Genomic DNA, 16,258 nt, shown 5'->3' with positions numbered 1-16,258 from the left:
GTCACAATGCTTAGCAAGACCAAGAGATCATATTAGACAAAACACTTCAGGCTACAGTGATTTAGCAGCCAGATTTATTACTTTAAGAAATAGTTTACAAGATTACAATTCATCAAATTATTCTTGCCATCCCATTAAAAAACTTGGCAACACTAGAGACCACGGTAGACAACCTGTCAAAAGCCAATTTCTCAGTAGTACTTGGGAGAAAGACAGGTTTAGGATATCTCCAATAAGAAATGTTGTATTGCAGAGGAAGAATTTTTTGTCCAACGTTAGAGGGATGTTGTCATTTAAATCTTGAACTTTGGGAAAAGATGAAAAAAAAATCTAGAAGCCAGGTACTATACACACAAAAATGTTCTAGGGACAGGAATTTTAGCCAAAAAGTTAACCATATATTTTTCAATACTGTTAAAATTGCATTAAAATGACACAATATGGCTATATAACCAATAGGTTCACAAATGTTTTCAAATTTTCTATATTGTTTCATGCTCTTTCCTTGTTTGCTTAGTGTAATTTATCACAAAGCTTTTCTCTACCTTTTTTCTTGCACTTCACATTTGAAACATTTGAAAAATATCAGTTTGGCATAGGATTTAATAGTGCAAGTCTACCTGTCTATTCATGCCAGAGGCTGAAACAAAGTAACAGTCTATGCTTTCCATGAATTGTGATAAAGAAAAAAATATGTAAGCCATTTCTGGCCACTCTTAAAGTCTTTTTAAAATAGCATGAGTTTAATCTGGGCACTTGTACAAGTTGTCAATCTTGAGCATTGTGGCTTTCTCAGCCCAAAGAAGTTCAAAAATATCCTGCCAAAGTTTCCAGGACAGGGTATAAAATCACTGATCTCCTACAGATCATGTGAGCAACTCTTGATGAAGGCTTGACTTTGCCCTTTAACAATTTGGTGTCAGGTTGTCAAAATACTCAAAATGTTTTCAATTAACTTCTTGTCAGATTCTGGACCTGTCTGACCCTTTGCAGGTAAACTTTTTTTTTTTTTTGACCATAGAGAATTACTAGCTCTAGCTACCACTTGCCACTGTACCATACTCAAGCTCTCCTGCAAAGAGGACTCTTAAGTTCATGTCCTTGAGGAAAACTAGTTATCAAAGTATGCCTCTTTAACCCTGTATATCCATTGTCCTAAGCAAGAATTGTCATTAAACAGTTGAAGCAAAACATCTATCAGTGAATTATATACATGGTAGCAAGTTGACTGAAATGGATAGCAGCTTTGAGTGGCAGGGCTAGTGAACTCATTAAAATCAATAAGGTAACCCATTTTGGATCCACCCCTTATGTTAAAAATTAAGACAGTAACACTCATTGGATCAACCCCATATATGTTGTGTGCCTATAAATATGCATACAACACTAATAAAATAACTAACATTTAACTTTCATACATACTTGAAGGCTAAATTTATATACTTGAAGGGTAAAAATAAGTGCCATAGTAAATAACATTTTATATTCTAGTCAAAATTTTTTCAAATAAACAATGCTATGTTTTTAAATCTTGGGGTTTAGATTTTGAATACTATATGTATATTACAAATGCTCCTTGCCGGCGGACTAAATCACTTCCTATATCATTCAGTAAGTTCTCTCCAGTAGCAGAGACCAATCATCATCACATACAGTCAACCATTACATGAGATCTGCATGTCATCAAGGCATGGAACATAAATCATTTTACACAAAAACTGTGCAAATCTATCCTACGTGTTCCTTATAAAACTTTACAATTTGTAGTAATAATCTTTTAACATTCTTGCAGCTGAGACAACAGGTATTTAAAATGATCAAGTTACTAATGCTAAGAAAATCCAATCACATGTTGTCGTCCTTCAGCTATGTCCAAACCCTGCCCTGAGAACACTTTGTGAACCTCATAGCTTACGCATGTTATAGTGGTTATTATCTTGTGTATTATGAAGTTCCATCATAATACTTGCACACAATTTCCCAAACAAAATCTGACCTTCGTTGATGACAATGTAACATTTAAAAGCTTTTCTAAGTAATTGCAGCATTGAGCTTGCATCACTTCATCAACAGTTTGAATAACTACCTGTCCACTGTATTAATATGCCACAGTATCTCATAATATACAGAAGCGCATATTATCCTTGATTTATATAAAGGAAACTAGAAAATCATTTACAAACACATAAAACAAAGCCCTTCTCGTACTGATGACAGTTCTAGGGCTGCTCTTATCAAAATGGCCAAAACTAGGCAAAAAAAAATGGGATTAGATCTAACTGTTCAAGCTTGTGGTATTGCCAAGTACCACAGGAAATGCAAGGATTGATCTATTATATGTTTTGTTACAAACCAAGTCCTACTCCATCACAGAATAATTGAAAAGCTGGTATATATCCTTTTGTTTTAGTAACATAAACATAAATTTAAAAAAAAAATTTGTTTAGACTTCCAATTTTCCAATAACCACTTAACAGAAGCAGTCCTAGAACTGAAGCATATATCAAGAAGACTTAAGCTGTCAAAATCATGTCCTAATGAAATTTACAGGGAAAATAGTCATCTTATGAATAATGACTGATGGATATAAAAACCCAATTCCATCAATCCCTACCATCTTGAGCAAAGCCAGTATCATTCACATTCACACAGGCATCCATGAACGATACTCATCACTGAAAATTCAATGGCTAATAACGATTGTATATATACATACTATATATATATACTTCTCATAAATTCATTGTACAGGTAAGGAAGTTGTGCTTTGAGACATAAATTGAAATAGGCCTATGTATTTCATTTTCATCTACAAGTATAGAAGAGACATTGGAATCAAATGACACTGTTACTGAACAATACAGTACTACACTAAGAACATTTTTCATTTACCTCATTTGATGAAGGGTATTTGGATTTCACATTCTGTTACAGAAAGAGTTTTACACTAGATAAATCAACAGAAACTGCCTCTATATTCTTTCCCTATTTCAAAGTTTTATTCAGTACTGTATTGCTTTGAAGCAACATGATCAGAGTTCATCACCAGAAACTGGGGCTGCTAGGTTGAGGTGTAGGGGATGGAACAGAAGTTGTAAAAAGAAAGGACATTTTTAAGAAAATTATAAGGAGAGATGATAACTTTTTTTTTTTTCTTCAAGTTAGAAAAACATCAGTGAATGAATTTACATGATGGAAATCTTAAATAAAGCCAGTCATTCATATTTACATTGCTGGAAGGAAAAATGCTTAAACTTATAGTATGATTGTAAAAGAATTTATTTCCATTTAGGTTTCTTATACACAATATAAAGGGATTAATAGTACTATCTGTTTTACGTATGGCCATACACACAAGGTACCTTTCAATGTTTGATTTGAATATGAGAAATCATGGGAAAGAGTTCTTTAAATTTCTTAATGTTCAAGTATTTTGGGAAGTTTATTTTTAAATCATTGTTTGGCATTCAACACTGTTTGTACATTTTCACACTAGACACAGGGAGAATATAGCACTATGCCTACTATCCAAATCCTACCACCAGTTTGATTTGGACTATATTAAAATAATTTACTAATCGACTGCAAAATTTATGAGTACAATGCAAACACTTGTCGCATACTCATAGAGCTCAAAACTGGAATGATTTTTTAATACTGCCCAAATTCTAAGTTTCATTTTTCATCCAGTCTCTCTCTCTCTCTCTCTCTCTCTCTCTCTCTCTCTCTCTCTCTCTTCTCTCTCTCTCTCTCTCTCTCTCTCGTGTGTGTGTGTGTGTCATTTAACCCTTAAACTGCTAAAAGTCTTTTATTTTTTTTTCTTTAGGATGAAACTGCATTACTGAAACAATTTTCTTCTCTATGATACACGCAGAATGAAAATTAATTTTACTCCACTGACGTATGCACATAAGTAACAACATATGTCTGTAAATACCCAGGCAATTCTCCTTATAACATCTGCCATCTACACCAGTCATGCTGTTACAGTACTAGACTATTTTCCTATAGCCTCTAGGGGTCAAAATGTAGGAGCAACTAATGTCTACTTGACCTTGATTCATCCTCATAAATTACTGACAAGCTCAATCATGTTAGAGTAATAATAGTATTAACAACCAAAAATGCACAAAATGCATTGCAAAGGGTACAATAGCCCCTCAACTAATCAATTTTCCAACATTTTAGGATATATTCCGACTAAAAGCCATTCCAAGTGAAAAACCACTCCACACTGGTTAGAAGACTGAGGTCACAGCTAAACCCCTACATGAAATATATTACACAAAAATTTAGATTTCCAACACTTACACAGTTTTAATATTTGTTTTTTCCCCATAGAGAGATAGTACCATCAATGCACCTCACAGTGCACTCTGTAGGCATTACTTAAGGTTCTTTATTTTAGCCCTTCAACCCCTAGCTGCAACCTCTTGCATTCCTTTTACTTTACCTCCATTCATATTATCTTTCTTCCATCTGACTTTCCACCCTCTGTTAATAATTGTTTCATAGTGCAACTGCATGGTTTTCCTCTTGTCACACCATCTAAAACTTCCTTTACTCTCAATTATCCTTTCAGCGCTGGATGACCTTATAGTCCCAGCGCTTGGCCCCAATCTTATAATCCAATTCCAATATTGTATGTTTTCATCCTCTGTGAAAACATACAATAATTTGATTGAAATTTAATAGTACATATTTTTACTTCTGAAAGTGTTTAAGTCTTGACATTCTGTGAGTTACAGGAAAAGCTAAAATGTTGTAAACTAGTTAAATTTTACAACTCTTTCACCATATCACACATACATAATACTGCTTTTCATAATTACTTTCTTTTCAATACAATAGGCTACAAAATATCTTGAAATATTCCCATATGCCATTATGTACATCACATGAGATTTAAGTGGGTAATCCTAACATATTTGTGGTTTCGCAGTTGCAAGGCACTTTTTGTCACCCAATTACTGTAAAAACTACAGAACATCCCTTATTTAATAAATGCTCCTTCATCCTTTTGTAAATGCTTGTAACAAGTTAAGGGTTAGAATGACCATAAATTTTGAGATGGATTTACATACTAACACAATGCAAGACTCATTCCTTACATGCATATTACTGCCAATCAGAACAACTATCATCCCAACCGTAAAAAACAAAAAGGATCTCATAATAAGCCTAAAATTAGGCCAGGGTTATCTTTTTTGTGTATGATCTGTAACTGAAATGCAAAACACAAAAAGACACACAAAACTGGCTTTCTTTAGCACAAATCTAAACAAAGGTTTTCGAATCATTCACATTCTCATTCAAATAAACATCTAACCTTCTGGACTCTAATATCTTTTCAGATAACTATCAGTGTTCAACACAGTTTGACCCCCAAAAATTTTCTCATAGTTCCAATGTACTTCTTTATTATTACTCTTAACAAATGTTAATACTGTATACAAAAAACTAGACAACCTTATCAAATAAGATAATGTATTTACAATGTAATGTTTCAAAATATCAAAAATACTTAGCTACATATTTAAATCCATATAAAAGCATTTCATTAAATTTCCTTTTCTTGGTTTGAACTTGATCTGGTGAGGGTTTACTTTTAAAATAGAAAAAGTCTACAGGTGTCGAAAGAAACAGTTTTGCTTATATGCTGAACTAAATTAATACTAAAGGAACAGCTTTGCTTTTACATTGAACTCAAGTGATACTGAATGTAGGTTAAATTGAACATTTTTAATCATTTGAGTTTACCAATGTTCCAGATGAATTTGAGAAATTATTAATAAATTAAAATATTAAACATATAGGCATAATGTTTCTGCCACTAACATTAGCAAATGAATTTCGATTTCTGACCTATATGTACAGTAATTATTATTATTATTTTTTTTTTTTTACAAAACTTCACAAGTATGATATCTGAGTACATACCATTGTAAAACAGAAAAATTTCATTGCTATAAAATCAAGAACAAAAGTGAAACTATTAACCATTGATTATTTGCAAGCAGGTCAAAGCAGAAGCTATAGTTATATTAAGCAGCCCAATTACAGTGTATTTTATGAAAGAAAATATTTAAAACCACAATTTTACACTGGTTTTGACTTTGAAGCTTTTCTAACTTTCATTTTAATAATGAGAATAGCTCACATAGACCATGAGTTACGATCTGAAGCACAGAATACACCAGAAATAAAAAACCATTAATACTGCACTTACTGACTAGAAACTTTGAAGACTGATGCTGAAAAATCAAGCTAAGAAAACAGCACTATAATTCACGACATCAGAAAATCTAAATCACACAGAGAAATTATTGCAGTTCAAGGAAATATGTAAAAGAGGAAAATATGAAACTTGTTCTTTAATGCTGTGATACAAGTGTAAATATACATTAGTTCAGTACTGTAGCTAATTATCTAACCTTATATCCTTTTAGTATGCTATAATAGATACACGTGTTGATAAAGTAATACATTTGACAATAATATATATGAAATCTAGACACACTCTGTTTGTAGTTATCTCTATAAGACAACTACCTTTATGATATAAAGCTTCAGATGATATAAAAAATTAAATTTCTTTATTATTCACAAAGCCCATAGTTAGCAAAACTTGACCACACAATACTAGTTTACAGTGTACTATATGTAAATAAGAAATTTGACAAAAACTTTGAGGTCAACCAAAAAATTCACAAATAAACATTTTTATGCTTAAATGATATTAACAAAATTATACATAATGGGCAATTTAACACAACAAGCTTCTGGCTCTTTCTCACTGTGATTAGGATTCCTTTCAATACAAAGAAAGCAGCACAAACCAGTCTCATCTCTTTAAAAAACACAGAAAATTTCTTACATATATTATATAGCATTCATATACAGTATATATTATTTAATCTAAAACTCTCAAACTCTGATTACAAAATAGTACAGTATTAAAAACTATTAAAACAGTCATGCTGCATTATGAAACAATATATTTTCCATGTTAAACTTCAATAAACACTACAATAAATGAACATTAGGAATAACAAGCTTATATATAACTGATATTTCCATTATTACCAAACCAATTTATGAGAATCTATTAAGAGTGATTTCAGTGGTTATCATAGAATGTTCAGGTGGATTATAATAACTTCCTTCCTGCTAAAAGTCCAAATTCAGATTTTGAAACTAGTATTTTCCTATTACAAATTTTCCTGAAAAAGGCTAAACAATTTATTTAAAATCTATCATGGAGTTAGAACTGGAATAGAAATTAAACCAATACAGACTTATAATAAGGACATGATTCTTTACAAATGAGAACTAATCTTTCCCATTTACTGACATTTGGCTAAGATATTTGCTGCACCTTTCTATACTGGGAAGTTACATGCATCCTTTTTTTTTCAAACTTATGATGCAGACATTCATGATATATAAGGGCATCTAGTTAAGACATACTGATTAAATCCTATTTATCTCGGGCAACCATTACACAATTTTTCCGATATACTTTAGCATTCAAGACAAGGTTAGATTGTATGGTGAGGGTATATGGTTTCAACAGAATCCTTTGCAGTCAGAGGCTTAGAACTGGTCTTAATGAAGGACCACATGATCATTTGCAGCTCAAGAGATATATGTTGTACGAAGGGGGTCAAAAGCTAAAGGGTAAAAATGGGTGGGAGCTCACAAAAAGCTTCAGTTGAGCTACAGCAGCCAAATTGTTCCCACTGCACTAAGTTCTTCCTGAACCTCTCTTTGGCAAAAGGAATCATCTGTAGCCTTATCCTTCATAACATAAAGGACCAAAATAACTAAAAAATTATACATTAGTTTCATATTTAGGCTTTTCATGAAACAATTATCATAAAATACGTATACAATCATCAAATCAGTATTGGAATAAGGTTTGCATTAAAATACTCGGCATGAAGAGTACTGTAGTACGTACTTAGAGGGTAGTTCTAGTAATGATATAAATTTAGCAATGGTAAAGGCATTCATACAAAATTTGTCAAAGTAAAAGTATTGAACAAACACTTGAAAACATCATAAACAAGAAAGATATCTCAAAATTACCCATTTAACTACTGAAATTAATTAAAATCACAATGTTTAATATTTTTAAAGGAAAATTCATTAGGATATAAAATTGTGTAGTATAGGGATTTATATGCCTTTGATAAAAGCTGTCAAAATAACAAACCAAACACAAAATGAAAAAATCTTGAAGATGGTTGGAGTACGTACAGTACTTAGGAAAAATAACCATATCAGTTATGGATAAGAAAAAAGTTCAGAATACTAATGTAAAATAAACTACTCTAATAATGGATAAATATAGATATTAATTAAATTGCCTCAAAACAGTACTTACTAGCGATTCACGTAAAGACAAAAAAATATATAAGTATATACAAGATGAATGTAGGGAAGATTAGTTTATGTACATAAAAGTACAGAATATGTATACTAAGGTGACCACAATTATAGCCTACAAAGTAGCATCAATTTTTTCTAATTGAATTCTATTCTTCCATTAAAATCCTTACATTGGCAAGTATATTCTGAGACCTGAAAATTCAAAATAAATGTGTACATTAAGCCCTACAATGCTATTATTTATCAGAAACTTTCTGTAACCGTGTTCTACCATCTGGATTTGGAAACAGTTTTTAAAAGACAATTCCAACTCTCATACAACTTGATTCTCTCCTACGACTGCTTTCTCTGCAAAACAGTATTACGTACTACTGCAATGTTAAGATGACGTGGAAATTGAATGCCTCATCCAAAGAAAATAGTTTCTTTTCAATTTTAGAAATGGAAATAGGAATGGAGGCCTACATTTCAATAGGTCAATTAAGATTTCAGCATGGAGGACGATTATTAATATGTACACAGTCCATAGGTTTCACATGGCCTTATTTCCATTAGCATAAGATGATGTAACAAAGAGTCAAATAGTTAATTATCATTACCAAAAGATAGAGAGCGACAGATTTTTAAACTTTGTATGGGCTGAAAAGATGATTCAGTGCCTTTTCTTTTGGCATTGTTAAAATTTAAAGATAGGCAATGAATATGCACTGTTCCCGGACGAAACAATAATTATTAAAGAATTAAAATTTGTCTCCTACCCATAATTTTAGTAAGGTGAATCATTACACCCTGACCAAAGTAAACATTTGTGTACTAGAAAGTCATTACCCAATGATAACAGTTTAAGGCTTTACAATGAACATGTTAATTCTGCTGAATTTAAAAGAAGGATCATTATACTGATGAAACTTGATGAACACCGTACAACAGTCTGATGCAATTACACTTGACACTACAAAATTTTCATATTGATGTGCATGATAATTACTTTGTATAACCTATTTTTATATTACTGTAATGCTATTTCTTATTATTTCATTGAGCTATATCACTGGGAGTAAAAATTTACCCCTATAAAATGTTTAAACGCAGCATGCCCCAACCTTTGTATCTCAAAACATATAAGATTCACAAAATACAGATTTATCAGCTTTTTATTTAGTCCACAAATATGGTAATATACTTTGGAGAATTTAGTCACTTTAAAGTTACAAATAGAACAAATTGTCAATATCCAATGAGAAAAAAGCATCAGCAGAAGTACGTACGCTTAATTTTCAGCTGCTGCCAATTTAAATTAATTTTCCCGTCACAAAGCCATTTCTCCTTTAAATTCCTGAGTAGGAATAATGAGCAAATCGACTGCCAAACCAACAATTTGTTACCTTTTAAAATTAAATGAATCATCTCAGTAATGTAGACCATGTGATCCACTATACATAAATCTTTGATACTACGTAATTACAAGGTTCTATTGAACTGCTAGTTACCAACCACTGGCAGTATCACTTGGCTATTTGATTCTTCTCTTGCTTTAGCAGTAGCACAGGATTAACTGTGTGAAATGGGAACAAGTACAGATACTTACTCAAAATATAGTGCTAGTAAGTGTGACCTGCAGTACAGCCTATGTGTTTAACTTGAAAACTGTCTCTCAACATCTAAAGATGAAGAGTAAAAGCAAAATCTGAAAAGACAAAACTATTTATTTAGTAGGCATATGATAGGATAAAATGAACATAAAAATATATTTAGGATCACACATCATCAGCAGCCAGAGGGCACTTCACTAGCAAATAGCAGATGAGTCGGTAGCTAATGAGTTACTTCCATTTGTCAGTTTGGAAAAATCACAATTACTATAATATGATTATCTGCCATATCTTCACCATAACAAGAAAACTGTTAAACCTTTTAACACAAAGGCTTATCAGTTAAGTGCAATTCATTTCAGGTCACAAAACCTATGTTAAGCTACAATAATGCTCCTGGGAGCTTTTTGGCACATCACAGAGATGTATTATTAGCACTGGCAGGCAGATTCCTAAATAAGCCATCATCAGCTGTATTAGAAGAATCCATGGTAATCATTAGCGACAGCAGCAGCAGCAACAACACTAAAAGGCTCCTGCAGCTAACAGTGGGGGAATAAGTTCACTGAAGTGCCCAACGTCAGTCAGAGAGAGAGGAGTTATGCCGTATGAGAGATGCTGGACTGGTAAATGTTGAATTGTGTCTTGTCCTCCTTGATCCATCCTCCCATGCCTGTTTGGCAGTATTAAGTGCTGCAGTTCTGCTAAAGTCAATAGTAACATAAGGTTCCTTTCTACGAGGGGACTCAGGACCAGATGCAACAGATCCCAGCGGACTGAGTGGAGCAGCTTGAGAAGAGTCTGATCCAGGGTCAAGGTCAAGGACACAGTAATTCAACTGAGATGGTTGATGGTCAGTGTCTGTTGTAGTTGTAGTGCCAGAGTGAGACGACCCTGAACCTGCAGACCCTGTAGTCAAGGAAAGTCGAGGAGGCACTGCAGGAACATCTTTCTCTGCTCCAAGATTAACATACACATGGTCATGGTGGTCATGATGATCATGATGATCATGGTCTCTAATTTCTGTAACTATGTTCATATAAACTTGATCATTCATTTCAAAGTGAGGTTTATTAGAATTAACATTCACATAAGATCTAGGCCTTTTAGTCTGTACTGAGTTTCCTTGTAATAAAGACCTCTCAGGATAAGAATTCCCACAAGAAGTAGACCTCCCGAGACGGTTTTCATAAGTCACTACTTTATCTATATGGTTCACAAACACAGGTCTTACTGTTTCTGTGGGGGAAGGAGGGACTTCTCTCACCTCCTGCAGTATATTTGAAGAAGGTTCTTCTGTCTGGCTAAGATCATGATTATTTTCAAAAGGGACAGGAGGTGGGCTGAGTGGTGTAGGGGGAGAGGCAGGAGAAGGCATCGTTCTTAATCCACATATGGCTACTGCATTGCCTCTAGCAATATGGGGTACTGCATTCCCAGCACCACTTGTTACCCCTCCAACAGCACCTCCTCCACTGACAATGCCAGTGGAATTCACATTTGTTGATGGTGCTCCTATTGTTGTAGCTGCACCCACATTGTTCATACCTCGTGAGTGTTGCCTTGGTAAAGGTTCCAAGTAACCATCAGGATCTGTACCTCCTCCTCCCGCAGGCCCACTGTTGATGGAATCAATTTGAGTGAGCTCTCTGCCCTCATTACCATGTATCTGCACAGGAAAGGCAGTGATATCACTAGATGTACCTTCGTCTGTGATGTTTTGTATCTGAAGCTGCAACATATTGAAGAGGGCTTCTGCTCTGCGACATCTGAATGCATATATACCAGGGCCTGTGGGACACCGCCTGCCTGACTCAAAGCTGAAAAGCTCTGCATCAAAGCCATAACGACGGAGGCAGCGAAGTGGCCATCGGATCGCTGCTCTCCCACGTTGGTGCAGCACCAAGTGGGCTTCCGTCACCTCCAGCATGGCAGCACTGAAGCGGTATCCTAAGTCATCCACATTCACTACTTGGAAGATGTTGGGGTGCTGATCATTGATGTCATGCCTGCTATGCACGCACCCCATCCTCACGCCCTGAAAAAACAAGAGCATTTAATATTGCATTTTTCAAAGAAAAGTGTCAGCAACCCTTTTCTATTAAAAAATTATACTACGTACTTTATTTGATAATGCTATTCTTATTGGGGGAAGGAGCAAATTTCTGTTTCCTTCAGTCTTTGCAGCTTAACCAACAAAAAAAATTATACTGTATAGTACATATATGTAGTTAATTAATGGAAAAGCTGTAAAGGATCTAGCACCTAACTGATAAGAATTCATAATGATCCTTTAAAGTGCAATTCCTTTGTACTGTAAGAGTAATATGTATTCTTTTTGCTGTAACCAATTAGCACAATGAACACTGGGAGAAGGTGTAAGGTTTATCCCTCTGTTTCTCTTCTATATGACATTGATAAAGTGCTAATAGGTATCACTTTATATCATCTTTACTTGTTTAGCAGCTGAATTAGTGTAAGGAGGAGGAATGCAACAGCCTGAATCCACCCTCAACAGTCGAGCAACAATTCATAAGACCAAGTAAATACAGTAATGTATGGCTTTGTGAAAAAAAATATGAATTTTATTGTATAATTTTAATGTATAATTTAAGTTTGAAAACATTAAATAAAAGAAAAAGTCTAAATAGTTCAACATCATATATAAAGCATGTATACATGTAGTATTTACATGTACTACATGTAAATATTACATGTAGTACATATATCTTGAAGTTAAATATGATACGCTACTACAGTATTATAATAAACATAATGTTCGTTGCCCTTCCAAATCGATTTTAAAAACACACATTCCCATACTTTTCTAACAGACCATTAAGTATAAATAAAGACAAACAGCCATGAAAAAATTTTTCATATCATGTATCAGCACTGTGACCCAAATTTTTCTAATTATCATCACTGTGAACCAAATTTTTCAAATTACTTATCAGCAAACTATGTACATCCAAATCATAATGTCCAAAAGTCTGACTACAGGGTGTGGTAGAGTTGTCAAGAGAAATTAATCACCTCAAATATGAGAATCTTACCACATTTTAAGACACTCTTTAGCTTAGTAAGGAACATAACACCTATCAAGTACACTTGCTATCCCATTGCAGTCTCAAGGATAATTATAGTGTTATATTAGCATTAGTACTGTATTTTCATATTAATCCAAAGCACAAGTATTTTTAGATCTGTATTTCTGTGGGTGATTAGACATTATAGTTTTGCTAATTTTTTTTATCACGCAATGGGTACAATATCTAGCTTTCAAGCATTGTACATATGTACTATTGTGAATTGTATAATTACAAACAAATGAGCAAGCATTCTGGCTGATTACATTCAAATATAGAATATCATATTCTATATGTACATCAAAGTTTACCAGTCCAAATAAAACAACGGAGTTGTCCTCAGAGTTTTTCCCAACTATCAGCTTTCATAAATTACTTCTGTCAGAACATTGCTACAGAGGAGATATTTCTGTAAACTTCACCTATATATATATACGTATATATATATATATATATATATATATATATATATATATATATATATATATATATATATATATATATATATATATATATATATATCCAGTGAACTGTTATAGTATATATTTTGTCTCTTAAATTATGAAATAAACGACTATTCTTAGGGTAGACATGATGCCACACCTAACAAACTGAACTCTCCATGCTCAAGAGAGGACAATCATCTGCCATATAGGGGAACATTTCCTTCCACCAAGGGGTCCACAACCCTTCACTACATGGTCTCCTGAAGTACATCTGTCTTTCCTGGGACAAGATTGTCCATTTTGCACTATTTACTACCACCATAGTAGCATTCTTGGCAGGATGAAGAAATGAATGGTCAAGTTGAAATTTACCCATGGTGCAATTGCATGACAAATTACGATCGTATACAGGTATACATGAAATGGACATGGCATTCAAGAGGAAAAAGAATGAACGTAATAAAAAATAAAGGCGAGTGGTGAGTGGTATGAATTACTGAGAATAAGTTACTCTACATGGAGGTAAATGCTGAAAGGTTAATGAGCAAATTGAAATCATATAATAATAATAATAGAAAGATGGTGCCTGAAGTAAATGTACGCTGGATCGATGGAGGATTTACTGGATGCAAAAAAAAAGAAAAAAAAAGAGAGAGGCAAAACTGAATGCAAAGCAGAAGTGTGGAAGTTTGAGGATATTTGTGGAAGTGCCTTGATGGGATTATATACATAATATGTTGTTGTACACAGTATCTTATAACCCCAAAGTGATCAAGTGTGACTAATAGACTGACCAAGGAGAATAAGGTGTGCTTGGATGAGGGAAAAGTTCGAAAGGAATGGGCACAAGAATAATTGCTGCTTTGTAAAATAAAAGTAGAGGTAATAACAAAATAAACCCCAAATATTGTAGGAATAGGATATTTCCAAACTTCATTTAGGTGTATGGTTGGACTTTGGTTGAGGAATAAGATAGCACAACAAATAATACAATAACACTGTGGATTTAGACAAAGAAAAGTGTGCATGAAGAAACAGTTTGAGAAGTTTGAAAGCATTTAGTATACATAGGCTTATAAAAAGTTTGATATCATTTATATATAGGGGAAATGTGGGTGGTGTTGAGGATGTGAGGTAAAAGCGACTGAAAGTTTCTATGTGAGTGAAGCATGCTTTAGAATGTGAATAGTATGCACATGGGAGGGCGACTGGTGTGGTATGAAAATGGGTCTGAGATTTGGTGTTGTCACCATAGTAGTTAGTTAATTTATGAAAGGAGTTATGCAAAAGGCTGAGAAAGGATATTAAATTGTGATTAAGATGAAAGTTATGGGATAAGAAAATTAACTGTGAATGGAACATGAAATGATTACCTTGCAGGTACTACATAGCTCATTGGGGGAATAATAAAGATACTGCAGAAACTAACAAGATTTTGAAGGTGTCTGCAAAAGTTAAAAATCCAACAACACATGTAAGCAACAGTAAGGTTATGAGAGTACGTAAATGGAATCCAGAATGAAATCAACTGCTCCCATTTTTCCAATAGCAGAAAAACAAAAGTAGTTGACTTGTATAGATGATGGTGGGTCGGGAGAAAATGCGATTCAAAGAATAGGTGAAGCAAGGAAAGCAGTAAATAACTGAGAATTCTTTTGACCATGGATGACAAGGTTGGAATTTATGAAAGGACTGTTCGGCCACCACTATTTATGCAATGGAAAAGTGGATGTCAAATACAATTCAAAGAAAGTTGATGTTGAGATACACTGTTGACAAAGTTGATGAAGGAAAAGTAAAAAAGGGTAGGAATGTAAAGATACTAAGAAGGAATTGTAAAAATGCTGGTACAGGTGAAAAGATGGATAGGTCTTTTGAGATCGCTCTCATCGTGGAGAAAAAAATGGAGGAAAATGGGTTGGTGTAAAGACTATATAATTCAGACGAAGTATTAAGGAGAAGGAGGAGCTGAGGACCTGGGATGTTCTAAAGACATGGGATGAAGGAGGTGTAGGAAATGATGGCCTTAGAAGTCTAGAATCCACGAGTGCATACAAAATAAGGGTAAGAGTCCAACATGCAGCTGATAAGCCCTTCTGTAAGTATGAAGTGCCTAATGCAGTGGAAGTTTTCTGAACAGGGGTTCATCCATAAGTCAACAGTTTCAGTATGATTGTGTCTATAACCATTATCTTGCTTTTTTCCACTTTAACTTTATGCAAAAATTTCCCTCTGATCAAAAATAGTTCCCTTGGAGAGACACGTTATGCCGTTTTTATGCTGATCCATAAAAGATGTTCAGTATCAAGATTAATTTTCAAAGACAATGTGCCTGAAACCAGAAAAGAAAAATCTTAAGAATTTTGATGTCTGAACAAAGACTAAATATAATTCCTTTTAATTCATAATAAATTAAAAAATAATTTATTTTTTCATTCCACAAAGAAATTAAGATCAAACAGACATACAGACTTAGCTTTCATAATTCAACATTAGCGTGGAATACCATTAATAAATCCATATGTCATAAAATGAGAAAACAAACCCTATTTTAAAAAATAATAATCTGTAATTCCTTCTTTCTATTAACTGTAACGGTATATATGAACTTATGATATTATCAATTTTTGGAAAAAGTAAGATGTACAAGAGAATAAACAAAACTGAAGAAACTGTATGGAGCCCATTTTTACTCACCAGGCATGAAACTTAGGAGAGGGGCTATCAATCCTATAAT

The 16,258-nt window shown here is 33.6% G+C and overlaps 1 protein-coding gene across 7 annotated transcripts in view; it reads right to left on the bottom strand.

Moving 5' to 3' along the window:
- Window positions 1-1,468: 1,468 nt before the first annotated feature.
- The window catches only part of LOC135223653 (thiamine transporter 2-like), a 60,486-nt gene continuing 45,696 nt past the window's right edge, over window positions 1,469-16,258 (bottom strand). For 3 of the 7 annotated variants that reach the window (XM_064262359.1, XM_064262350.1, XM_064262342.1), the window contains one exon: window positions 1,469-12,024. In XM_064262359.1, the coding sequence (XP_064118429.1) occupies window positions 10,567-12,015 (1,449 nt within the window). In that variant the 5' untranslated portion in view covers window positions 12,016-12,024 and the 3' untranslated portion in view covers window positions 1,469-10,566. The remainder of the gene's footprint in view (window positions 12,025-16,258) is intronic. The other 4 variants (XM_064262309.1, XM_064262332.1, XM_064262317.1 and 1 more) reach the window with 3 other exon arrangements.

The sequence above is a fragment of the Macrobrachium nipponense genome, chromosome 20 (genome assembly GCF_015104395.2).
Source record: "Macrobrachium nipponense isolate FS-2020 chromosome 20, ASM1510439v2, whole genome shotgun sequence".
Lineage (NCBI taxonomy): Eukaryota > Metazoa > Arthropoda > Malacostraca > Decapoda > Palaemonidae > Macrobrachium > Macrobrachium nipponense.
This window is presented reverse-complemented; position numbering and strand designations above follow the sequence as displayed.